The 27500-nt window shown below is 46.0% G+C and overlaps 1 protein-coding gene across 1 annotated transcript in view; it reads right to left on the reverse strand.

Annotated features, from left to right (window-relative positions):
• Positions 1 to 27500, reverse strand: part of micu1 (mitochondrial calcium uptake 1) — an 87531-nt gene that overhangs the window by 32800 nt on the left and 27231 nt on the right. Inside the window, exon 4 of the mRNA XM_055864057.1 lies at positions 11974 to 12136. Within this exon, the coding sequence (XP_055720032.1) occupies positions 11974 to 12136 (163 nt within the window). The remainder of the gene's footprint in view (positions 1 to 11973; positions 12137 to 27500) is intronic.

Here is a 27500-nt window from a genome sequence, read left to right on the forward strand (position 1 = left end):
AACATGTTACTGGATGCAGATGGAAAAATAAGATGTATTTAACATGTTACTGGATGCAGATGGAAAAATAAGATGTATTTAACATGTTACTGGATGCTGATGGAAAAATAAGATGTATTTAACATGTTACTGGATGCAGATGGGAAAAATAAGATGTATTTAACATGTTACTGGATGCAGATGGAAAAATAAGATGTATTTAACATGTTACTGGATGCAGATGGAAAAATAAGATGTATTTAACATGTTACTGGATGCAGATGGAAAAATAAGATGTATTTAACATGTTACTGGATGCAGATGGAAAAATAAGATGTATTTAACATGTTACTGGATGCTGATGGAAAAATAAGATGTATTTAACATGTTACTGGATGCTGATGGAAAAATAAGATGTATTTAACATGTTACTGGATGCTGATGGAAAAATAAGATGTATTTAACATGTTACTGGATGCTGATGGAAAAATAAGATGTATTTAACATGTTACTGGATGCAGATGGAAAAATAAGATGTATTTAACATGTTACTGGATGCAGATGGAAAAAGAAGATGTATTTAACATGTTACTGGATGCAGATGGAAAAATAAGATGTATTTAACATGTTACTGGATGCTGATGGAAAAATAAGATGTATTTAACATGTTACTGGATGCAGATGGGAAAAATAAGATGTATTTAACATGTTACTGGATGCAGATGGAAAAATAAGATGTATTTAACATGTTACTGGATGCAGATGGAAAAATAAGATGTATTTAACATGTTACTGGATGCAGATGGAAAAATAAGATGTATTTAACATGTTACTGGATGCTGATGGAAAAATAAGATGTATTTAACATGTTACTGGATGCTGATGGAAAAATAAGATGTATTTAACATGTTACTGGATGCAGATGCAGGGGGGGGGTTGGCCAGAATTTGTAAACAAGTGTTTTAATTAATACTTTTAAGTCCTCTGAGAATACAATGTTAATCTTGATGTATGATTTTACACAAATAAATGATATTCTATTTAACTCGTGACATTGTCATTCAATGCTAGAAGACGTGGCTATTAACCTGTTAGGCGGGCTGTCCCGACATCGGTACACTTATGACAACATCCAGCTCAATTGCAGGGCGCGAAATTCAAAATCTATTATTTTTTTTTTATATTTAACTTTCACACATTAACAAGTCCAATACAGCATTTGAAAGATAAACATCTTGTTAATCCAGCCAACGTGTCCGATTTTTAAAATGTTTTACAGCAAAAACACCACGTATATTTATGTTAGTTCACCACCAAATACAAAAGTGGACAGACATTTTTCACAGCACAGGTAGCATGCACAAAGCCAACCTAACTAACCAAGATCCAACCAAACAAACCTAGAAACAACTTCCTCAGATGACAGTCCTATAACATGTTACACAATAAATCTATATTTTGTTCGAAAAATGTGCATATTTGAGCTATAAATCAGTTTTACATTGATGCTACCATCATAGCTACAGTCAGAAATAGCACGGGAGTAGCCAGAGTAAATACAGACACCAACGTCAACTACCTAATTACTCACCATAAGACATTTCAGAAAAATATATGGTGTATAGCAAAATTAAAGACAAAGATCTTGTGAATACAGACAATATTTCCGATTTTCTAAGTGTTTTACAGCGAAAACACAATATATCGTTATATTAGCTTACTGCAATGGCTAACATACAACAGCATTGATTCCAAGTAATCGGTAGCGATAGCGCCATCCTGGGTATAAACCGCCCGCACCATCCTGGGTATAAACCGCCCGCGCCATCCTGGGTATAAACCGCCCGCGCCATCCTGGGTAGAAACCGCCCGCGCCATCCTGGGTAGAAACCGCCCGCGCCATCCTGGGTAGAAACCGCCCGCGCCATCCTGGGTAGAAACCGCCCGCGCCATCCTGGGTAGAAACCGCCCGCGCCATCCTGGGTAGAAACCGCCCGCGCCATCCTGGGTAGAAACCGCCCGCGCCATCCTGGGTAGAAACCGCCCGCGCCATCCTGGGTAGAAACCGCCCGCGCCATCCTGGGTAGAAACCGCCCGCGCCATCCTGGGTAGAAACCGCCCGCGCCATCCTGGGTAGAAACCGCCCGCGCCATCCTGGGTAGAAACCGCCCGCGCCATCCTGGGTAGAAACCGCCCGCGCCATCCTGGGTAGAAACCGCCCGCGCCATCCTGGGTAGAAACCGCCCGCGCCATCCTGGGTTGAAACCGCCCGCGCCATCCTGGGTAGAAACCGCCCGCGCCATCCTGGGTAGAAACCGCCCGCGCCATCCTGGGTAGAAACCGCCCGCACCATCCTGGGTATAAACCGCACTTTAAGCACATCCTTAAAAGACAGAGGACTCAGGGAGTTTGCGATTGAGATTCTCCCTAGATTGATGAATTAGTGAGGTGTGGTCTGTCACACGAAATCAATGTCATTATGCTACAACAGTACTATACTGGAACACAATGAATAATGGACCGGACAGAATGACTGTCAGCTGGATCAATGAATAATGGAACGGACAGAATGACTGACTGTCAGCTGGATCAATGAATAATGGAACGGACAGAATGACTGTCAGCTGGATCAATGAATAATGGAACGGACAGAATGACTGACTGTTAGCTGGATCATCTTCTCCTTTCCTGTCCATCTCTCCTCCAGAGTCTCACTCACTCCTACCCCTGTCCATCTCTCCTCCAGAGAGTCTCACTCACTCCTACCCCTGTCCATCTCTCCTCCAGAGAGTCTCACTCACTCCTACCCCTGTCCATCTCTCCTCCAGAGAGTCTCACTCACTCCTACCCCGTCCATCTCTCCTCCAGAGAGTCTCACTCACTCCTACCCCGTCCATCTCTCCTCCAGAGAGTCTCACTCACTCCTACCCCGTCCATCTCTCCTCCAGAGAGTCTCACTCACTCCTACCCCGTCCATCTCTCCTCCAGAGAGTCTCACTCACTCCTACCCCGTCCATCTCTCCTCCAGAGAGTCTCACTCACTCCTACCCCGTCCATCTCTCCTCCAGAGAGTCTCACTCACTCCTACCCCGTCCATCTCTCCTCCAGAGAGTCTCACTCACTCCTACCCCGTCCATCTCTCCTCCAGAGAGTCTCACTCACTCCTACCCCGTCCATCTCTCCTCCAGAGAGTCTCACTCACTCCTACCCCGTCCATCTCTCCTCCAGAGAGTCTCACTCACCCCTACCCCGTCCATCTCTCCTCCAGAGAGTCTCACTCACCCCTACCCCGTCCATCTCTCCTCCAGAGAGTCTCACTCACTCCTACCCCGTCCATCTCTCCTCCAGAGAGTCTCACTCACTCCTACCCCGTCCATCTCTCCTCCAGAGAGTCTCACTCACTCCTACCCCGTCCATCTCTCCTCCAGAGAGTCTCACTCACTCCTACCCCGTCCATCTCTCCTCCAGAGAGTCTCACTCACTCCTACCCCGTCCATCTCTCCTCCAGAGAGTCTCACTCACTCCTACCCCGTCCATCTCTCCTCCAGAGAGTCTTACTCACTCCTACCCCGTCCATCTCTCCTCCAGAGAGTCTCACTCACTCCTACCCCGTCCATCTCTCCTCCAGAGAGTCTCACTCACTCCTACCCCGTCCATCTCTCCTCCAGAGAGTCTCACTCACTCCTACCCCGTCCATCTCTCCTCCAGAGAGTCTCACTCACTCCTACCCCGTCCATCTCTCCTCCAGAGAGTCTCACTCACTCCTACCCCGTCCATCTCTCCTCCAGAGAGTCTCACTCACTCCTACCCCGTCCATCTCTCCTCCAGAGAGTCTCACTCACTCCTACCCCGTCCATCTCTCCTCCAGAGAGTCTCACTCACTCCTACCCCGTCCATCTCTCCTCCAGAGAGTCTCACTCACTCCTACCCCGTCCATCTCTCCTCCAGAGAGTCTCACTCACTCCTACCCCGTCCATCTTTTCTCCAGAGAGTCTCACTCACTCCTACCCCGTCCATCTCTTCTCCAGAGAGTCTCACTCACTCCTACCCCGTCCATCTTTTCTCCAGAGAGTCTCACTCACTCCTACCCCTGTCCATCTCTCCTCCAGAGAGTCTCACTCACTCCTACCCCGTCCATCTCTTCCCCAGAGAGTCTCACTCACTCCTACCCCGTCCATCTCTTCCCCAGAGAGTCTCACTCACTCCTACCCCGTCCATCTCTCCTCCAGAGAGCCTCACTCACTCCTACCCCTGCCCATCTTCTTCCTGGATGTAGATAACTAGTGGGTATGAGTCCTCACTCCTACCCCTGTCCATCTTCTTCCTGGATGTAGATAACTAGTGGGTATGAGTCCTCACCCCTACCCATCTTCTTCCTGGATGTAGATAACTAGTGGGTATGAGTCCTCACTCCTACCCCTGCCCATCTTCTTCCTGGATGTAGATAACTAGTGGGTATGAGTCCTCACCCCTACCCCTGTCCATCTTCTTCCTGGATGTAGATAACTAGTGGGTATGAGTCCTCGCCCCTACCCCTGTCCATCTTCTTCCTGGATGTAGATAACTAGTGGGTATGAGTCCTCGCCCCTACCCCTGTCCATCTTCTTCCTGGATGTAGATAACTAGTGGGTATGAGTCCTCACTCCTACCCCTGTCCATCTTCTTCCTGGATGTAGATAACTAGTGGGTATGAGTCCTCACTCCTACCCCTGTCCATCTTCTTCCTGGATGTAGATAACTAGTGGGTATGAGTCCTCACTCCTACCCCTGTCCATCTTCTTCCTGGATGTAGATAACTAGTGGGTATGAGTCCTCACTCCTACCCCTGTCCATCTTCTTCCTGGATGTAGATAACTAGTGGGTATGAGTTCTCACCCCTACCCCTGTCCATCTTCTTCCTGGATGTAGATAACTAGTGGGTATGAGTCCTCACTCCTACCCCTGTCCATCTTCTTCCTGGATGTAGATAACTAGTGGGTATGAGTCCTCACTCCTACCCCTGTCCATCTTCTTCCTGGATGTAGATAACTAGTGGGTATGAGTCCTAAATCTGCCCTGCATTGTTTGGAGTTGTACACAAAGTATATTTGGGGGTTTTGTCCCGTTTTGGTGAATTCTTTGTTGGTGAGCGTGTAGCGGTACTTATTAGAGAGGGGGAAGATAAAGATTTTGTTCGGGCGCCAGGCAGGTAGTAACCATGCCAAAAGGAAAAGAGTAGAATAGAGAGAGTACCACTACCAGACCCACACACGTCAGCAGAAGAGACTGCCTAGAGTGTAGCCTGTTTACCAGATAGCCAGTGGAGAGAAAAGAGAATACAGACACTATAAAACCCACATCACAGCACAGGGGTAACCCCACCCAGAATACCTCATACTATAATAATAATAATGGCAGAGCAATTGAACAGCAACTTCATAGAAACAATTTACAAGAAAGAGAGAGGAGGATTTGCAGGAGGATCAACAGAGGATTTGCAGTAATCTGTATTCCATTCCAGTGGAGGAGTGCAGAGGGTATGAGTGGGGGGGGGGGGGGGGGGGTCATAGACACAAGGCCTTAAAAATGTCCACAATCTTCTCGGCCACATGTCGTTAGTACACCCCGCCTCAATACAGTTCAACTGACAATACACAACGTACAAGCAACCTCCCTTTTAAACTAAAATGTCCACCCAAATACTTCTGGCAGGGCAATAATAGTCCAGCTCTAAATGAACATCAACGGGAAGTGGATTTGCAAAAGAGAGAGTCTGCTGCAGTGTAAAGCACTGGAACGATAGAGGGAAGAGAGATTTTGCCACAAGCGGTCACCACACCTTTTTAGGAACACCAATATTTGTGTCTTACTGAGTCTCCCCTTCCCACTCTCGCTGCGCCCCCCCCCCTCCCACTCTCGCTTTGCCCCCCTCCCACTCTCGCTGCGCCCCCCCCTCCCACTCTCGCTTTGCCCCCCTCCCACTCTCGCTGCGCCCCCCCCCTCCCACTCTCGCTGCGCCCCCCCCTCCCACTCTCGCTGCGCCCCCCCCCTCCCACTCTCGCTGCGCCCCCCCCTCCCACTCTCACTCTGCCCCCCCCTCCCACTCTCACTCTGCCCCCCCCTCCCACTCTCACTCTGCCCCCCCCTCCCACTGCGCCCCTAAACTAAACGTATTCGGTATGTCGAATTGTATGTTCCTCTTCATGGCATAGAAGGCCCTTCTTGCCTCGTCTCTCAGCTCGTTCACAGCTTTGTGGAAGTTACCTGTGGCGCTGATGTATAGTGTCTAGATAGAATTTGTATTTGTTGTCTTGGCTACTTGACATTTTTTGGAACACCATTATTTTTGTCTTACTGAGATTCACTGTCAGGGCCCCCTCTCGCCACGCGCCCCTCCCTCCCTCGCCACACACCCCTCCCTCTCTCTCTCTCTCTCTCTCTCTCGCCACACGCCCCTCCCTCTCTCTCTCCCCACGCGCCCCTCCCCCTCGCCACACGCCCCTCCTCCTCTCTCCCTCGCCACACGCCCCTCCTCCTCTCTCTCTACGCGCCCCTCCCTCCCCACCCGCCCCTCCCTCCCTCTCCCCACGCGCCCATCCCTCGCCACGCGCCCCTCCCTCCAACTCTCTCGCCACATGCCCCTCCCTCACGACCCCCCCCCCCCCCTCTCGCCACGCGCCCCTCCCTCCCCGCGAATTTGAACAAAAATATGTTTTTAAGAGCTCAGTGCTAATATTAATCTTAACCTAGGACATTACATATCACATCATTTCTGAGCTCCGTTGATTTTCCTTGGGATAATTTATAAATTAACAAATAAAAAACGGTAGAAAATTGAAGCCGAACTCGACTGACCCACCTTCTCTTCTGAATTCTAATTTAAAACCTTTCAAAAAAAGGAAACTAGTTATTTATTAAGATCCCGTCTCAGTCCAGTGGAACTATTTCAAACAGACTACATAATTAGCAGAGGAGGCTGATGGGAGGAGCTATAAGAGGACGGGCTCAGCTTACTGGCTATAATTAATAGAATGGAGTCCAGTGGTTTCCATTGGTTGGACAGCGTTCCATTGATTCTAAGCCAATCCAAAGTGTAAGAAAGAGTTTAAGGAAGCATTTATCCAGGGGCTAGAGAAACCAGTCAGCCAGAACACAACAAAGGACAGTCTATTTACCAGGGGGCAGTCAGTCAGTCAACATTGCATAAAATATACAGTCAGTCAGCCAGAGTGGTATTAGGCTATATACCAACAGTATATGCACTGTAATCTCCTCCTCCTCTCTCCTGTACTGCACTGTAGTGTCATTAGGTCTGACAGAGCCAGCGAGGTGCCGAGAGAGATGAGAGGTGTGGTAAATGTACTGCAATCTCTCTCTCCCTCTCTCTGCAATCTCCCTCTGCAATCTCTCTCTCGTAGAATCTGACTGTGGGTGGTGGTGAGAGAGCGAACGAGCAAGAGCTGGAAGGAGAGATGAGTGGCCTGGCTGTGGGTCAAATGCACTACAAATCACTCTTTCCCCTTCTCCACTTCTCTCTCTCTAATACAATGAAGCTCAGGTCAGCATTATTACTGTAATAACAGAATCAGAAAGAGGGGGAAGAATGGAAGTGAGAGGGACGCAATGGAAGGACCCTCCTAACCAGGCCCAGGCCTGTCTTCAAGAAAGCTAGTAAACATTACCAGGTTAAAGAAAGCTAGTAAATACTACCAGGTTAAAGAAAGCTAGTAAATACTACCAGGTTAAAGAAAGCTAGTAAATACTACCAGGTTACTTTTCATGCTTCCGATCACACTAAGTGGCAGGGCTGGATTAAGGAAGCAGCTAGCAGGCTAAAACTATCCAACACTGGAACTCTTCCAAGTCAAGGTAAGCTTTCGTTTGTATTAATTTATTGCCACCGGGACCCGCCGATGTAACTGCTAAACTGCTTGCTGTACACTGTACTGCGTGACTGTAGTGGGTTTACTAACACGTTAATTCGAGTAGATTCCCCAGCAAGAAAACAAAACGGAACAAAAAGACGATATATTTATATTTCACCTCTATTTAACCAGGTAGGCCAGTTGAGAACAAGTTCTCATTTACAACTGCGACCTGGCCAAGATAAAGCAAAGCAGTGTGACAAGAACAACACAGATGAGTGCTAAGGTGTGACAAACCTAACTAAGACCATATTAGCCCTCTCACACACACAACTGGGGCTAGCCTGAGGTAACCTATAGAATAAGTAAATAGACACCTGACTGGTGTCCCCACATCAGTTTCAGGGGAAACAATAGTTAGGTTTCTAAATACTGAGTCCCTAAAAAAAACTGAAACGTCCGCTTTCTGCCGACCCCGCCTGAGAATGGCCTGTAGGTTAAAAACAGCTATGATTTCAACCACACAGCAGCTCTCTGCTCACTCAACAACATATCTGCTCTGTGGGAACACTAGACTAGGCATTCTGCAGCACTACAACAATGTGTCATGATTCATTCTAGTTCCATGAGATGGAGCTCAATAAAACAGACACACACACAGACGACTGTTGCACGGTATACCAAAACATATGTACTTTTTCAATACGATAAAAAAAAAAATTAACGGTTCAGAACTAGAATTGTTACTTTCGGTACTTCTGTCAAACGTGTCTCACGTCACAGACTTGATCTTCTGTCAATCAGTAGATCTATCAACACAGCCAACGTCCTCTTGTAGCCTGAGAGGTCCGAGCCTGGTCCACCCCCGGGTTTACTTACTCATCGCTAGCTCTACCCTGTCCGGAGTCACCATTTACGCTGCACAGAAGTTAAACACACTTGAATAATGAAACACAGCATGTAAAAACGTTGAAACTGTTATTTACTGTTCGCAAAACAATGTCTATTACAGGCTACAACACTTTACAATGTAAGAAGATATCATCCAACTTTCCTACAACTGAAGCGAACATCAACTCACTACCATAGGACATTTTTTAGTGATACTTATTTTAACATAGGCATAAAATAACCATAATGCAAAATATTGCGGTCACCAAAAACTGTATAATCTAATTTAGTTGCCAGCCTCACGTCTGTCCCAGTCAAGAGCAAAACTCTCCAATTGACTGTGTTCCCACATATGCTGAGCACTTGTTGGCTGCTTTTCCTTCACTCTGTCATCCAACTCATTCCAAAACATCTCAATTGGGTTGAGGTCGGGTGATTGTGGAGGCCAGGTTATCTGCCGCAGCACTCCATCACTCTCCTTCTTGCCCAAATAGCCATTTACACAGCCTGGAGGTGTGTTGGGTCATTGTCCTGTTGAAAAACAACTGACAGTCCCACTAAGCCCAAGGTAGATGGGATGGCGTATCGCTGCAGAATGCTGTGGTAGCCATGCTGGTTAAGTGTGCCTTGAATTCTAAATAAGTCACTGACAGTGTCACCAGCAAAGCACCCCCACACCATAACACCTCCCCCTCCATGCTTCACGGTGGGAACCACATGCAGAGATCATCCGTTCACAGTTGAAGTCAGAAAATGATCACATACACCTTAGCCAAATACATTTAAACTCAGGTTTCACAATTCATGACATTCAATTCTAGTAAAAATTCCCTGTCGTAGGTCAGTTAGGATCACCACTTTATTTTAAGAATGTGAAAATGTGAATTATTTCAGCTTTTATTTCTTTCATCACATTCCCAGTAGGTCATAAGTTTACATGCACTCAATTAGTATTTGGTAGCATTGCCTTTAAATTGTTTAACTTGGGTAAAATGTTTTGGGTAGCCTTCCACAAGCTTCCCACAATAAGTTGGGTGAATTGTGGCCCATTCCTCCTGACAGAGCTGGTGTAACTGAGTCAGGTTTGTAGGCCTCCTTGCTCGCACACGCTTTTTCAGTTCTAGCCACACATTTTCTATAGGATTGAGGTCAGGGCTTTGTGATGGTCACTCAAATACCTTGACTTTGCTGTCCTTAAGCCAGTTTGCCACAACTTTGGAAGTATGCTTGGGTTCATTGTCCATTTGGAAGACTCATTTGCCACCAAGCTTTAACTTCCTGACTGATGTCTTGAGATGTTGCTTAAATATATCCACAATTTTCCTGCCTCTTGATGCCATCCATTTTGTGAAGTGCACCAGTCCCTCCTGCAACAAAGCACCCCCACACCATGATGCTGCCACGCCCGTGCTTCACGGTTGGGATGGTGTGCTTTGGCTTGCAAGCCTCCCCCTTTTTCCTCCAAACATAACGATGGTCATTATGGCCAAACAGTTCTATTTTTGTTTCATCAAACCAGAGGACATTTCTCAAAAAGTACAATCTTTATGGCGGTTTTGGAGCAGTGGCTTCTTCCTTGCTGAGCGGCCTTTCAGGTTATTTCGATATAGGACTCATTTAACTGTGGATATAGATACTTTTGTACCCGTTTCCTCCAGCATCTTCACAGGGTCCTTTGCTGTTGTTCTGGGATTGATTTGCACACCGAAGTACGTTCATCTCTAGGAGACAGAACGCTTCTCCTTCCTGAGCGGTATGACGGCTGTGTGGTCCCATGGTGTTTATACTTGTGTACTATTGCTGTACAGATGAACGTGGTACCTTCAGGCGTTTGGAAATTGCTCCCAAGGATGAACCAGACTTGTGGAGGTCTACAATTTATTTTCTGAGGTCTTGGCTGATTTCTTTAGATTTTCCCATGATTTCAAGCAAAGAGGCACCGAGTTTGAAAGTAGGCCTTGAAATACATCCACAGGTACACCTCCAATTGATTCAAACGATGTCAATTAGGTTAACAGAAGCTTCTAAAGCCATGACATCATTTTCTGGCATTTTCCAAGCTGTTTAAAAGGCACAGTCAACTTAGTGTATGTAAACTTCTGACCCACTGGAATTGCGATACAGTGAATTATAAGTGAAATAATCTGTCTGTAAACAATTTTTGGAAAAATTCTGTGTCATGCACAAAGTAGATGTCCTAACCGACTTTCCAAAACTATAGTTTGTTAACAAGACATTTGTGGAGTGGTTGAAAAACGAGTTAATGACTCCAACCTAAGTGTATGTAAATTTCCGACTTCAACTGTACCTACTCTGCGTCTCACAAAGACACAGCGGTTGGAATCCAAAATATCAAATTTGTACTAACAAATTTCCAACGGTCTACCGTCCACTCCTCGTGTTTCTTGGCCCAAGCAAGTCTCTTCTTTTTATTGGTGTCCTTTATTTTGAGTGGTATCTTTGCAGCAATTTGAACACAAAGGCCCGATTGATGCAGTCTCCTCTGAACAGTTGATGTTGAGATGTGTCTGTTACTTGAACTCTGAAGCATTTATTTGGGCTGCAATGTCTGAGGCAGTTAGCTGCAGCAGAGATAACTCTGGGTCTTCCTTTCCTGTGGCGGTCCTCATGAGAGCAAGTTTCATCATACCGCTTGAGGGTTTTTGCAACTGAACTTGAAGAAACTTTTAAAGTTCATGAAATTTTCCAGATTGACTGACCTTCATGTCTTAAAGTAATGATGGACTGTCATTTCTCTTTGCTTATTTGAGCTGTTCTTGACAGAATATTTTACCAAAATAGGGCTATCTTCTGTACACCACCCCTACCTTGTCACAACACAATTGATTGGCACAAACGCAATAAGGAAAGAAATTCCACAAATAAATTTAACAAGGCACACCTGTTAATTGAAATGCATTCCAGGTGACTACCTCATTAAGCTGGTTGAGAGAAAGCCAAGAGTGTGCAAAGCTGTCATCAAGGCAAAGGGTGGCTACTTTGAAGAATCTCAAATATAAACCATATTTTGATTTGTTTAACACTTTTTATTGCCTACTACATGATTCCATATGTGTTATTTCATAGTTTTGATGTCTTCACTATTATTCTACAATGTAGAAAACAGTCAAAATTAAGAAAAACCCTTGAATGAGTAGGTGTCCAACCTTCAGACTGGTACTATATGTATAATATTTATATTTTACTTATTTTTTCTCCCCAATTGGGAGTTAAGATCTTGTCTCAACTTTAGACTTACTCTCTGGCTGTTTCTCGTTGGGGGTGATGGAACGGACAAAGTCCTGTGGAGTCATGTAGACCTCTGCATCTCCATGCTCACTGATGATCTTCAGCGTGGCGAAGTAACGGAAGATCTTGTCTGGAGTGGAGTAGGCTCTAATCCTATTCTCATACTCCATCACCTGGGGAGGGGGGGAGAGAAAGAGGGGGGAGAGAGAGAGGGGAGAGAGGTACTGTCAGTTGGGCTGGGCGCTATATAAAATTAATTTGAAGATATGTTTCAGCGTGATCTATATATACACAGTGGGGAGAACAAGTATTTCACATACTTATGCAATAAAATGCAAATGAATTACTTAATCACACAATGTAATTTTCTGGATTTTTGTTTTAGATTCCGTCTCTCACAGTTGAAGTGTTCCTATGATAAAAATTACAGACCTCTACATCCTTTGTAAGTAGGAAGACCTGCAAAATCGCCAGTGTATCAAATACTTGTTCTCCCCACGGTATATAGATGTATTTTGGGGCCGTTTATGTCTGCTTGTTCTTATGTAGTCTCCTTCGCTCCTTCTGTTGTGACTGTGCATACCCTTTATAGAAAGGTTTGTGGTCATACACACATCCTTATAAACCATAGGTGCTGGGCTAATAAAGAATACTAGTATAGAACAAGAAGGCCCTCACACTGTTCAAAAAAGTCCCAATTCAGTGACCATGTTTCCATCTGGATTATTGTGCGGGCCTTCTTGCTCTATACTGTTCCCATGTACACTCACACCAAGCACCTCCACCTGTCACTCACAACAAACTACTTCCTCTCTGACAAGCGGTTTCAACTCGCCATTTTCATTTGAGGTTTGGGCCAACAGAATCAATCATATGTACACAAACACATTGAGACATTATTTTACTGTAACAGAAGAGAAGTAAACCTTTTTATTCCCCAACTCTTCAAATTGCGAGTAGAGCAGACCCTACTTAAACAGGAGTATGATTCTGGAAAAAAAGTTTGCTCAGCTTGTCGCGCGCGCCATTGCGGTACCACAAACCACTAGTAGCACTTTAGCCAAAGACTGTTATACTCGATGTCTAGTCTGTTTTATAAATGTGCAATAAGCATAAAACAACCCGTTCTCAGTGTGAGAAATAAGGTAAGGTGCTTGTGTTCAACAACTGAAGAAGTGGACAGGCTAGCATACTGTTCAAACAGACAGAAGGGTGTGTTCAACAACTGAAGAAGTGGACAGGCTAGCATACTGTTCAAACAGACAGAAGGGTGTGTTCATTACAGTTGAAGTGGACAGGCTAGCATGCTGTTCAAACAGACAGAAGGGTGTGTTCAACAACTGAAGAAGTGGACAGGCTAGCATGCTGTTCAAACAGACAGAAGGGTGTGTTCATTACAGTTCAACACCTGAAGAAGTGGACAGGCTAGCATGCTGTTCAAACAGACAGAAGGGTGTGTTCATTACAGTTGAAGTGGACAGGCTAGCATGCTGTTCAAACAGACAGAAGGGTGTGTTCATTACAGTTGAAGTGGACAGGCTAGCATGCTGTTCAAACAGACAGAAGGGTGTGTTCATTACAGTTGAAGTGGACAGGCTAGCATGCTGTTCAAACAGACAGAAGGGTGTGTTCATTACAGTTGAAGTGGACAGGCTAGCATGCTGTTCAAACAGACAGAAGGGTGTGTTCATTACAGTTGAAGTGGACAGGCTAGCATGCTGTTCAAACAGACAGAAGGGTGTGTTCAACAACTGAAGAAGTGGACAGGCTAGCATGCTGTTCAAACAGACAGAAGGGTGTGTTCATTACAGTTGAAGTGGACAGGCTAGCATGCTGTTCAAACAGACAGAAGGGTGTGTTCATTACAGTTCAATGTATGTAGTTCTGTCTTTGTTCTTGTCTATTGACGTTCCATGTCATGTCATTCTGTTCTGTGTTCTGTGTGGAACCCCAGGAAGAGTAGCTGCTGCTTTTGCAACAGCTAAATGGGGATCCTAATAAAAACACCAAAACTGTTCTATCTTATAAGCTAGCAAATAGATCCAAGTTGGCTAAAGTTGAAATATAAAACATTAGCTGGCTACTCGCTAGCACGTGGCCTTGAGAGATTGTTGATGAGCCCCGTGTTAATGTTCTATAATGGCTGCTACCAGAAGTTGGTCATTATTCATGGGATGTGCATTATACTTTGTTCTGGTTACATTTGAAATAAAAAGCACATTTTTATAAAAACAGACTTGAAAGCAATGATTACTGGGAAGAAGAAAAAAAAAACAGGTAAAACTATTTTGATATTTTAAATTATTAGTGAGTCTTCCGTTTAGCCTAATTATATATTGTGAATTGCACAAGTGCAAGAGAGAAACAGATTAACTAAACGAACAGAATGCTTTTCCACCACACATCCATCGATCTCACCTCCTCATCCGCCATCATCAAACCCACACTCCTCAAGTTACCAGCCTTTCATGTGTCATTTTAGTGTCCAATCCAAAAAAAAAGCATCTTATGACCAATGGGTAAACCAATCTTATTGGAATTTTTACCCTTATAGGATGGCCAAAATTAAAGGTGACTAAATCAATGAAAAAAATTATAAAAATCAGGAAATTGCATTGAGTTAAAAAAAATGTTATTAGTCACATGCACCGAATACAACAGGTGTAGACCTCAGTGAAATGCTTACTTACGAGCCACTAACCAACAACGCAGTTTAAAAAAAAATACGAATAACAAATAAAAGTAACAAGTAATTAAAGAGCAGCAGTAAAATTACAATAGCGAGACTATATACAAGGGGGGTAGCGGTACAGAGTCAACGTGCGGGAGATTCTGTGTAAGATTTAAGGCTACTGGCCACCTGACGGGCTCACTTTCCCATTGAACTGGTCATCTTTCTTCACGAATCGACAGGACATAAAATAGAGGTAAGATATATATCCATTTTGAGACATGACGTAGTATTTTCATATTTTTAGTATACGGTTTTCATATTAATTAGAAATTCTTGGTTTTCAAAGACGTCTCAGAAAAACACGCACATCACTGTGAAATGTGAAAGGAGCACCGAGTGTATAGCAAGCTTGTAATTTTTTTACCAAATGTATCATTATTACCTTAACAGAAGGTTGATATTACTGACCGTCTCAAACCCTTGGATATTTGCACGAACCCTAGTCTAAATGATGAATCAGCAATATACAAAATTGGCTTAGTAAATAAATAAGAGAAATAAATGAAAACACACAATTAGTTCATACATGGGGTATTACATGATACAAAAGGAAAAGTCCCTAGCGGACGAAACCGATATGACGGCTTGGTAGACAAAGGAAAGGAGGTGGGGGACAGCTCAAGAGCGAGACACTCATAGCTGATAACTACACTCATAGAAATTGCTAATAATTTACATGAATGACCGCTCATTCTAAAATAAAATTGCAATTTACATATTTACGAGTGCACGTCTTGTTGTCTCTCTCTGTGGTCGTCGGTCCGTCTGCTGGAGAGAGTCGCAAGAAAAGTTGCGTTCCTAGTGGATACATCAGGCGTACCCATGGTTCTCGCATAGAATAGATGTTTCGGCGGTTGTCGGTATTCTTGTACTAGACTTACGTAATTTCCAGCTGCAGACTAGTAATTCTATGTCCAGGATTTGCTCTTATTCTGTAGTGATCGATAGTCTCAGTTTTTAACCATTTCCAGCCGTGTAGCCAATGCTACACGCTCTATGGTCTAATGGCCTATAGAGTTGTAGTTCTTTACCATTTCCAGCCGTGTAGCCAATGCTACACGCTCTATGGTCTAATGGCCTATAGAGTTGTAGTTCTTTACCATTTCCAGCCGTGTAGCCAATGCTACACGCTCTATGGTCTAATGGCCTATAGAGTTGTAGTTCTTTACCATTTCCAGCCGTGTAGCCAATGCTACACGCTCTATGGTCTAATGGCCTATAGAGTTGTAGTTCTTTACCATTTCCAGCCGTGTAGCCAATGCTACACGCTCTATGGTCTAATGGCCTATAGAGTTGTAGTTCTTTACCATTTCCAGCCGTGTAGCCAATGCTACACGCTCTATGGTCTAATGGCCTATAGAGTTGTAGTTCTTTACCATTTCCAGCCGTGTAGCCAATGCTACACGCTCTATGGTCTAATGGCCTATAGAGTTGTAGTTCTTTACCATTTCCAGCCGTGTAGCCAATGCTACACGCTCTATGGTCTAATGGCCTATAGAGTTGTAGTTCTTTACCATTTCCAGCCGTGTAGCCAATGCTACACGCTCTATGGTCTAATGGCCTATAGAGTTGTAGTTCTTTACCATTTCACATGTAGCTACCGCTTCATATTTTCTGGTCTCAGAAATGCAACTATTTGCAACCGTAGCTTACACCGTGGTTTGCGCGGTCTTGAACTGTGGCCATTCCAACGTGGGGACTCCGTCCCGGCGTTCTCTGACATAACATACATTTTGTAGGAAGTGGGGTTTACACTCTGTGGAGAAAGGGGCGATGATGTGATGTCTGGCCTCACGGGGGCGTGGCCACTGACTAGTTAAACTTTATGAAAATCCATACTCTCATTTAGAAGGCTAACATCACATTACATAGTTTCACAAATAGTTTCCTATTTACTCATTCATTTTATCCAACATCTAGATGTGAATCTGATAATTGGGAAGTGTACACAAACAGAGATACAGTAAATGTGGGTCTCCTGTGTTTCATGAGGTCACTAAATGAAACTTTGACAGGATTGTTCCTTAAAAATACTCACTGACCATTCCCACATTCTCAAAGATGTGTAATTATTCAAACTTTTGATTGTCCAATTGTGTCTGTGTTCAACAGTTTTATTCCAGTCTGGAACACTACAGAGAACAGAGGCGTTCAACAGTTTTATTCCAGTCTGGAACACTACAGAGAACAGAGGCGTTCAACAGTTTTATTCCAGTCTGGAACACTACAGAGAACAGAGGCGTTCAACAGTTTTATTCCAGTCTGGAACACTACAGAGAACAGAGGCGTTCAACAGTTTTATTCCAGTCTGGAACACTACAGAGAACAGAGGCGTTCAACAGTTTTATTCCAGTCTGGAACACTACAGAGAACAGAGGCGTTCAACAGTTTTATTCCAGTCTGGAACACTACAGAGAACAGAGGCGTTCAACAGTTTTATTCCAGTCTGGAACACTACAGAGAACAGAGGCGGCGTATTTTACGACCGCCATAAAACAGCCGACTTCCCGCTCTCCCCCTCTACGAGAGAGAGAGCACGCTGTAGAGCGGACCCACTGTAACCTGATCCTTCAGATCGTCACAGGAGAGTTATGACATTAGACAGCCCTATTTGGTAAATTACCAAGTCCATATTATGGCAAGAACAGCACAAATAAGCAAAGAGAAAACGACAATCCATCATTAATTCAAGACATGAAGGTCAGTCAATCTGGAAAATTTAAGAACTTTGAAAGTTCCTTCAAGTGCAGTCGCAAAAACCCTCAAGCGCTATAATGAAACTGGCTCTCATGAGGACCGCCACAGGAAAGGAAGACCCAGAGTTACCTCCTCTGCTGCAATGGATAAGTTCATTAGAGTTACATACACCTCAGATTGCAGCCCAAATAAAACACTTAACCAGCATGGCTACCACAGCATTCTGCAGCGATAAGCCATCCTATCTGGTTTGCGCTTAGAGGGACTATCATTTGTTTTTCAACAGGACAATGACCCAACACCTCCAGGCTGTGTAAGAGCTATTTGACCAAGAAGGAGAGTGATGGAGTGCTGCATCAGATGACCTCCACAATCACCCGACCTCAACCCAATTGAGATGGTTTGGGATGAGTTGGACCGCAGAGTGATGGAAAAGCAGCCAACAAGTGCTCAGCATATGTGGGAACTCCTTCAAGACTGTTGGAAAAGCATTCCAGGTGACGCTGGTTGACAGAATGCCAAGAATGTGCTAAGCTGTCAAGGCAAAGGTTGGCTACTTTGAAGAATCTCAAATATATTTTGATGTTTAATCACTTTGTGTTTTTTCATAGTTATGATGTCTTCACTATTATTCTACAACGTAGACAATATTAAAAATGAAGGAAAACCATTGAACAAGTAGCTGTGTCCAAACTTTTGACTGGTACTGTAGATCTGTAATTCATTAGACACTAACATGCCTCCGGATGGAAATATGCAGATTTCCAGTTGGTAAAAATACATTAACTTCATTAAAACGAGAGTTCAGTTCATGTAACAGGGATGACTAAAATGAGGGACAGGTGTTTATTTTATTTTTTAAATAAAATGAAACATTAAGGCTACGTATCAAACGCATGAAAAGGCACACCATCAACAAAAAAGAAAATCTTCCCTATTTGTCAAATACAAACAGGTGTAGACCTTACTGTGAAACGCTTAGTTACAACTGGTACTTTATATTAACAAAATAAAAACACCATTCCATTGGCCTGTTCAGTAAATATGAGCTGAAAGAGATTCCAGAATCGTCTGTTAAAACTACTAGAGCCTGTACTCTTAACTGCCGCATTTCAAAACGGTCCTTTTGTGAGGCGCAGCGGGGCACTAGTTGTGTATCATGGAGAGTGGTGGATAAACCAGGAGGATCTTCATTGATTAAACCTCTAGTTTAGGAACATTTTGTCTTCCCAGTAGATTACAACAGCGATGGGCATAGAGGGTATGTTGCCACTGCTCAACCAGAATAGCCTGTGCAGCTGCCAACACCTCAAATATGTAGACACATTTACACCGACATCACCCCAGGATACCAGAGCAAGACGGAAACGCAAAGAAACACCACAACGTGGTCTCCCCTCTCCATCCAAGCAGACGGCAGCTGATTCTAACCGGGGCAAAGACACGTGGTCTCCCCTCTGCATCCAAGCAGACGGCAGCTGATTCTAACCGGGGCAAAGACACGTGGTCTCCCCTCTGCATCCAAGCAGACGGCAGCTGATTCTGACCGGGGCAAAGACACGTGGTCTCCCCTCTGCATCCAAGCAGACGGCAGCTGATTCTAACCGGGGCAAAGAAACAACAAGAACGATAGGTAGGCTAAGTTTATATTTTTTACAGTCTTTGGTTTATAGCGGACGTGTGTCCATTCTCGGTGGTTGAGAATGAGGGGTTTCAGCACCTCGTGAAAGAGCTCGACACACGTTACGAACGGCCGTCTTGCATCGATTTCAGCAAACAGGTAGTACCCGCTCTACAGCCAAAGCCTAAGTTTAAATAATTGTCATTGGACAATTACTTAACAGTGACAGCCCATCACATTGGCCGATCTGCGTTTCTCAACAAGTTCAAATCACATGAAAAGCATCTAACTGGTAAGTTCCGACCTCCAAAAATGGTTGCAAACGCAGCGTCAGAGGAGAAACTTGAGAGGCTCAACATAACAACCCTGTCACAACAGACAAAGCAAAGAACATTGTGAATGGCATTTCATTTTCCTGCTGTACCGAAATCGTGACCCCAAAACCGCAATACGTATCGAACCGTGGGTTTGGTGAAGCGCTACACCCCAAAATGAATAATTAACAGTCATTTTCATCAAGGACCTATAGGTTTCTATCTTACCAAGGCACAGACATCTTGGGTTGTAAAATTGAACTTAAAAGTATTCCCTGGTTTACCAGGAATCCTGGACATAGTTTCCATATTTCCGTGAATCTTACAACTGGGATGTCTGGGAAAACCTGGGAATGTTACGGGAATTTTGCAATCCTAGGCCAGCCAGCCTGCCACACACACAACCAGTTAACCTGGCAGCAGCCATTCCTATTGGCCAGAGAAGGAGAAGCAGAACGCTCTACTTCCTGTTTTAGACATGGCTGCTTCTAAGAGATTATCCTTTTCAGCCAAGATAATCAGTTATGTCATTTCCTGACTTCTATATTGGTTATAAGTCATACATACTTACAGTTCCACAGCATATTAAACAATCAAATCTGCACAGACAGACAGACTAAATTGATAGTTTAACTTTGCAATCATTGGCTTTTGTTCGATGTACATTTTAAAGTGAAAAATCTGAGTCTCAGCATCATTCTGCCCTTCTTCAAGACTCCCAACAAACAAAAGTATTTCAGGTCACAGTACTGATCAGAGACCATCAGACAGACTGGTCCATTCAGGTCACAGTAGTGATCAGACACCATCAGACAGACTGGTCCATTCAGGTTACAGTACTGATCAGAGACCATCAGACAGACTGGTCCAATCAGGTTACAGTACTGATCAGAGACCACCAGACAGACTGGTCCAATCAGGTTACAGTACTGATCAGAGACCACCAGACAGACTGGTCCATTCAGGTCACAGTAGTGATCAGAGACCACCAGACAGACTGGTCCATTCAGGTCACAGTACTGATCAGACACCATCAGACAGAATGGTCCATTCAGGTCACAGTAGTGATCAGAGACCATCAGACAGAATGGTCCATTCAGGTCACAGTAGTGATCAGAGACCATCAGACAGAATGGTCCATTCAGGTCACAGTAGTGATCAGAGACCATCAGACAGAATGGTCCATTCAGGTCACAGTACTGATCAGAGACCATCAGACAGACTGGTCCATTCTGGTCACAGTACTGATAAGAGACCATCAGACAGACTGGTTCATTAAATCTAGTCTTCCACTGGGGAGTGATGCAGCCATGAATGCAACCCAATCCTATCAGGGACAGACAGGGGAAGGATCTCGCTCTCTCACGCCCACCCACAAGACGATCAACATCAGCTATTAAGACTACTGTATTAATCCACACAGTGCTGACATCTCCCAGATTGCATTGCGTTTAGCTGCCTCAAGGATCATTCTGCTTCTCGTTTCCCTCGTTCGCCCTCCCTCGTTCGCCCTCCCTCATTCTCCCTCCCTCCCTCCCTCCCTCCCTCGTTCTCCCTCCCTCCCTCCCTCGTTCTCCCTCCCTCCCTCCCTCCCTCGTTCTCCCTCCCTCCCTCCCTCCCTCGTTCTCCCTCCCTCGTTCTCCCTCCCTCGTTCTCCCTCCCTCGTTCTCCCTCCCTCCCTCCCTCCCTCGTTCTCCCTCCCTCCCTCGTTCTCCCTCCCTCCCTCCCTCCCTCGTTCTCCCTCCCTCCCTCCCTCCCTCGTTCTCCCTCCCTCCCTCCCTCGCCTGACGGTCAGATTTCTATCTCCTACATCATGTTTTGTGTTGAGAAGTGGTGTCCACGTTGGAACCATTCCTCCCCAATAGGGTCAGGGATATTATGTTGATTAACAGCCATCGCCGATGGTAACGACATCGTGACGTACAGACGACGGTGTAGCCCATTTGAACTTGACTGGCGCCGCACGTTAAACATTCTTGTCAAACAGCACACAAGTGACATTGGATTTGTAATTTGCCTATTCCTATAGCCTATTTCCATAAATACACTGATCAAATCAAAGTTTATTTGTCACGTGCACCGAATACAACAGGTGTAGACCTGACAGTGAAATGCTTACTTACAGGCTCTAGCCAATAGTGCAAAAAAAGGTATTAGGTGAACAATAGGTAAGTAAAGAAATAAAACATTAAAAATACAGTGAAAAATAACAGTAGCGAGGCTACGTACAGACACTGGTTAGTCAGGCTGATTGAGGTAGTATGTACATATAGATATGATCAAAAGTATGTAGACAGCCCTTCAAATTAGTGGATTTGGCTATTTCAGCCACAACCGTTGCCGACAGGTGTATAAAATTGAGGGCACATCCATGCAATCTCCATAGACAAACATTGGCAGTAGAATGGCCTTACTGAAGAGCTCAGTGACTTTCAACATGGCACCGTCATAGGATTCCACCTTTCCAACAAGTCAGTTCGTCAAATTTCTGCATGGAAGAACTTGACTGGCCTACATCGAGCCCTGACTTTAACCCCATTGAACACCTTTGGGTTGAATTGGAACGCTGACTGCGAGCCAGGCCTAATAGCCCAACATAAGTCCCCGACCTCACTAATGCTCTTGTGGATGAATGGAAGCAAGTCCCAGCAGCAATGTTCCAACATCTAGCCTTCCCAGAAGAGTGGAGGCTGTTATAGCAGCAGAGGGACCAACTCCACATTAATGCCCATGATTTTGGAATGAGAATTGCGACTAGCAGGTGTCCACATACTTTTGGCATGTTATACAGTCTACAGAAGGCAAGACAGGGATGTATGCCAAGCAGAGTGGAGAATTCCACCAAAGCAAAATGTCCAGTCAGAAATCAACCTCCCCTGTTTTAAAAAAAAAAACAGTAGTATATATTCCCTTCTCTCTCCATTCGATAGGCTATGAATATGACTGAAGGCTACGCTTCATGGTTTTATGGATGGCTTTCTCCTGATGCAATTTCCTGTTTCACAGAGTGGTGGCTGAACAAGGACATGGTGAATATAAACGTAGCCGTTTTTCATATACCTTGGGGAAGCTCTGAGGGGTGTGTGTCTCTTTGTTAACATCAGCTGCTGCGCAATCTCTAATATTAAGGAAGTCTGGATGGCTCTGCTCGCCTGAGAACACCTCATGATAAGCTGTAGACCATACTATTGACCAAGACAGTTTTCATCATCTAGATGTTTCTGTAGCTGTTTATTTACCACCACAAACAGATGCTGGTACTAAGACCGCACTCAACCAGCTGCATAAGGCCATAAACAAACACGAAAATACTCACCAAAAAAGGTGGCGCTCCTAGTGGTCTGTGATTTTAATGCAGGAAAACTGAAATTCGTCTTTCCACATTTCTACCAGTTTGTCACCTACACACAACCTTACACCACCTTTACTCTACACACAGAGATGCATACAAAACTCCCTCAACCTCCATTTGGCAAATCTGACCATAGCTCTATCCTCCTGATTGTAAGCAACAATCAAAAACTCAAAACAGGAAGTACCAGTGACGCACTCAATACGGAAGTGGTCAGATGACACAGATGCTAAGCTACAGGTATGTTTTGCTAGCACAGACTGGAATATGTTCAGGGATTCATCCAATGGCATTGAGGAGTACACCACATCAGTCACCAGCTTCATAAAAAAGGGCATCGATAACACTGTCCCCACAGTGACTGTACGTACATTTCCCAACCAGAAGACATGGATTACAGGCAACATCTGTACTGAGCTAAAGGGAAGAGCTGCAGCTTTCAAGGAGCGGGACGCTAATAAGAAATCCCACTAGGCCCTCAGACGAACCATCAAACAAGCATTCAAAACGTCAGGGTGTAGTGGAGCGGGTCGAGAACTTCAAGCTCATCGTTGTCCACATCCCTAAAAGATCCGATCATGGTCCAAGCACACCAAGACAGTCGTGAAGAGGGCATGACAATGCTTCTTCCCCCTCAGGACACTGAAAAGATTTGGCATGGGCCCTCAGATCCTCAAAAGGTTCTACACCTGCACCATCGAGAGCATCTGGCTACATCACAGCCTGGTATGGCAACTGCTTTGTATCTGACCCCAAGGCGCTACAGAGGGTAGTGTGTACGGCCCAGTACATCACTGGGGCCAAGCTTCCTGACATCCAGGACCTCTATACCAGGCGGTGTCAGAGGAAGGCCCTAAAAATTGTTAAAGACCCCAGCCACCCCAGGATTTTTTTGCACTAACTCCAAAAAACAGATGTCCAATCACCTCCTTCCTCCGAAAACCAGATGTCCAATCACCTCCTTCCTCCTACTAGATAAGTTAATACAAGTTGAACAGCAGCTTATTCCTTAAATTTTCTATCCTACGAAGGTGTTGTCCTAAAGTTGTCTTTCAAAAATAAAGAACAAGAAAGAAAGTATTTTTGCCTAAGCTATTCTCAATCACAGCTTTATGAGACGCAGAAAAATAAAATATGATCATTTATTTTTTTGAGGCAAAAGAAAGGGGGACACCTAGTCAAATAAAGCCATTAGTATCCAGATCTGAAGAACGTATATACTGGATAGGAGCGTCTGCTAAATGACTAACATGAAAATGTAAAAGACTGTAGGCTACTTCTATCCAACCCATGATGCAGTCCAGACAATCACCGTTCCACCATGACGCAGTCCAGACAATCACCGTTCCACCATGACGCAGTCCAGACAGTCACCGTTCCACCATGACGCAGTCCAGACAGTCACCGTTCCACCATGACGCAGTCCAGACAGTCACCGTTCCACCATGACGCAGTCCAGACAGTCACCGTTCCACCATGACGCAGTCCAGACAGTCACCGTTCCACCATGACGCAGTCCAGACAGTCACCGTTCCACCATGACGCAGTCCAGACAATCACCGTTCCACCATGACGCAGTCCAGACAGTCACCGTTCCACCATGACGCAGTCCAGACAGTCACCGTTCCACCATGACGCAGTCCAGACAGTCACCGTTCCACCATGACGCAGTCCAGACAGTCACCGTTCCACCATGACGCAGTCCAGACAGTCACCGTTCCACCATGACGCAGTCCAGACAGTCACCGTTCCACCATGACGCAGTCCAGACAGTCACCGTTCCACCATGACGCAGTCCAGACAGTCACCGTTCCACCATGACGCAGTCCAGACAGTCACCGTTCCACCATGACGCAGTCCAGACAGTCACCGTTCCACCATGACGCAGTCCAGACAGTCACCGTTCCACCATGACGCAGTCCAGACAGTCACCGTTCCACCATGACGCAGTCCAGACAGTCACCGTTCCACCATGACGCAGTCCAGACAGTCACCGTTCCACCATGACGCAGTCCAGACAGTCACCGTTCCACCATGACGCAGTCCAGACAGTCACCGTTCCACCATGACGCAGTCCAGACAGTCACCGTTCCACCATGACGCAGTCCAGACAGTCACCGTTCCACCATGACGCAGTCCAGACAGTCACCGTTCCACCATGACGCAGTCCAGACAGTCACCGTTCCACCATGACGCAGTCCAGACAGTCACCGTTCCACCATGACGCAGTCCAGACAGTCACCGTTCCACCATGACGCAGTCCAGACAGTCACCGTTCCACCATGACGCAGTCCAGACAGTCACCGTTCCACCATGACGCAGTCCAGACAGTCACCGTTCCACCATGACGCAGTCCAGACAGTCACCGTTCCACCATGACGCAGTCCAGACAGTCACCGTTCCACCATGACGCAGTCCAGACAGTCACCGTTCCACCATGACGCAGTCCAGACAGTCACCGTTCCACCATGACGCAGTCCAGACAGTCACCGTTCCACCATGACGCAGTCCAGACAGTCACCGTTCCACCATGACGCAGTCCAGACAGTCACCGTTCCACCATGACGCAGTCCAGACAGTCACCGTTCCACCATGACGCAGTCCAGACAGTCACCGTTCCACCATGACGCAGTCCAGACAGTCACCGTTCCACCATGACGCAGTCCAGACAGTCACCGTTCCACCATGACGCAGTCCAGACAGTCACCGTTCCACCATGACGCAGTCCAGACAGTCACCGTTCCACCATGACGCAGTCCAGACAGTCACCGTTCCACCATGACGCAGTCCAGACAGTCACCGTTCCACCATGACGCAGTCCAGACAGTCACCGTTCCACCATGACGCAGTCCAGACAGTCACCGTTCCACCATGACGCAGTCCAGACAGTCACCGTTCCACCATGACGCAGTCCAGACAGTCACCGTTCCACCATGACGCAGTCCAGACAGTCACCGTTCCACCATGACGCAGTCCAGACAGTCACCGTTCCACCATGACGCAGTCCAGACAGTCACCGTTCCACCATGACGCAGTCCAGACAGTCACCGTTCCACCATGACGCAGTCCAGACAGTCACCGTTCCACCATGACGCAGTCCAGACAGTCACCGTTCCACCATGACGCAGTCCAGACAGTCACCGTTCCACCATGACGCAGTCCAGACAGTCACCGTTCCACCATGACGCAGTCCAGACAGTCACCGTTCCACCATGACGCAGTCCAGACAGTCACCGTTCCACCATGACGCAGTCCAGACAGTCACCGTTCCACCATGACGCAGTCCAGACAGTCACCGTTCCACCATGACGCAGTCCAGACAGTCACCGTTCCACCATGACGCAGTCCAGACAGTCACCGTTCCACCATGACGCAGTCCAGACAGTCACCGTTCCACCATGACGCAGTCCAGACAGTCACCGTTCCACCATGACGCAGTCCAGACAGTCACCGTTCCACCATGACGCAGTCCAGACAGTCACCGTTCCACCATGACGCAGTCCAGACAGTCACCGTTCCACCATGACGCAGTCCAGACAGTCACCGTTCCACCATGACGCAGTCCAGACAGTCACCGTTCCACCATGACGCAGTCCAGACAGTCACCGTTCCACCATGACGCAGTCCAGACAGTCACCGTTCCACCATGACGCAGTCCAGACAGTCACCGTTCCACCATGACGCAGTCCAGACAGTCACCGTTCCACCATGACGCAGTCCAGACAGTCACCGTTCCACCATGACGCAGTCCAGACAGTCACCGTTCCACCATGACGCAGTCCAGACAGTCACCGTTCCACCATGACGCAGTCCAGACAGTCACCGTTCCACCATGATGCAGTCCAGACAGTCACCGTTCCACCATGATGCAGTCCAGACAGTCACCGTTCCACCATGATGCAGTCCAGACAGTCACCGTTCCACCATGATGCAGTCCAGACAGTCACCGTTCCACCATGATGCAGTCCAGACAGTCACCGTTCCACCATGATGCAGTCCAGACAGTCACCGTTCCACCATGATGCAGTCCAGACAGTCACCGTTCCACCATGATGCAGTCCAGACAGTCACCGTTCCACCATGATGCAGTCCAGACAGTCACCGTTCCACCATGATGCAGTCCAGACAGTCACCGTTCCACCATGATGTAGTCCAGACAGTCACCGTTCCACCATGATGTAGTCCAGACAGTCACCGTTCCACCATGATGTAGTCCAGACAGTCACCGTTCCACCATGATGTAGTCCAGACAGTCACCGTTCCACCATGATGTAGTCCAGACAGTCACCGTTCCACCATGATGTAGTCCAGACAGTCACCGTTCCACCATGATGTAGTCCAGACAGTCACCGTTCCACCATGATGTAGTCCAGACAGTCACCGTTCCACCATGATGTAGTCCAGACAGTCACCGTTCCACCATGATGTAGTCCAGACAGTCACTGTTCCACCATGATGTAGTCCAGACAGTCACTGTTCCACCATGATGTAGTCCAGACAGTCACTGTTCCACCATGATGTAGTCCAGACAGTCACTGTTCCACCATGATGTAGTCCAGACAGTCACTGTTCCATCATGATGTAGTACTATAACTTACTACGCTAAGACAGCCCATTCCTCACTGCTCCATCACAGACACGTTCTGCTCCTCCAACAGAAATGAACAAAATAAAAGACTAGCCTCTTTCTGCCCTTTCAACAACATATTTCTTCATGATTCCTCCAGTTGTATTTGACTTGGTGCCAACTGTCATTGTAGCGAAGAGAAGTAGCAGCAGCATTCTGGGAGGTGGTCAATAGGAGGCTGATAGCATCGTA

This window comes from Salvelinus fontinalis, chromosome 1, assembly GCF_029448725.1.
Source record: "Salvelinus fontinalis isolate EN_2023a chromosome 1, ASM2944872v1, whole genome shotgun sequence".
Lineage (NCBI taxonomy): Eukaryota > Metazoa > Chordata > Actinopteri > Salmoniformes > Salmonidae > Salvelinus > Salvelinus fontinalis.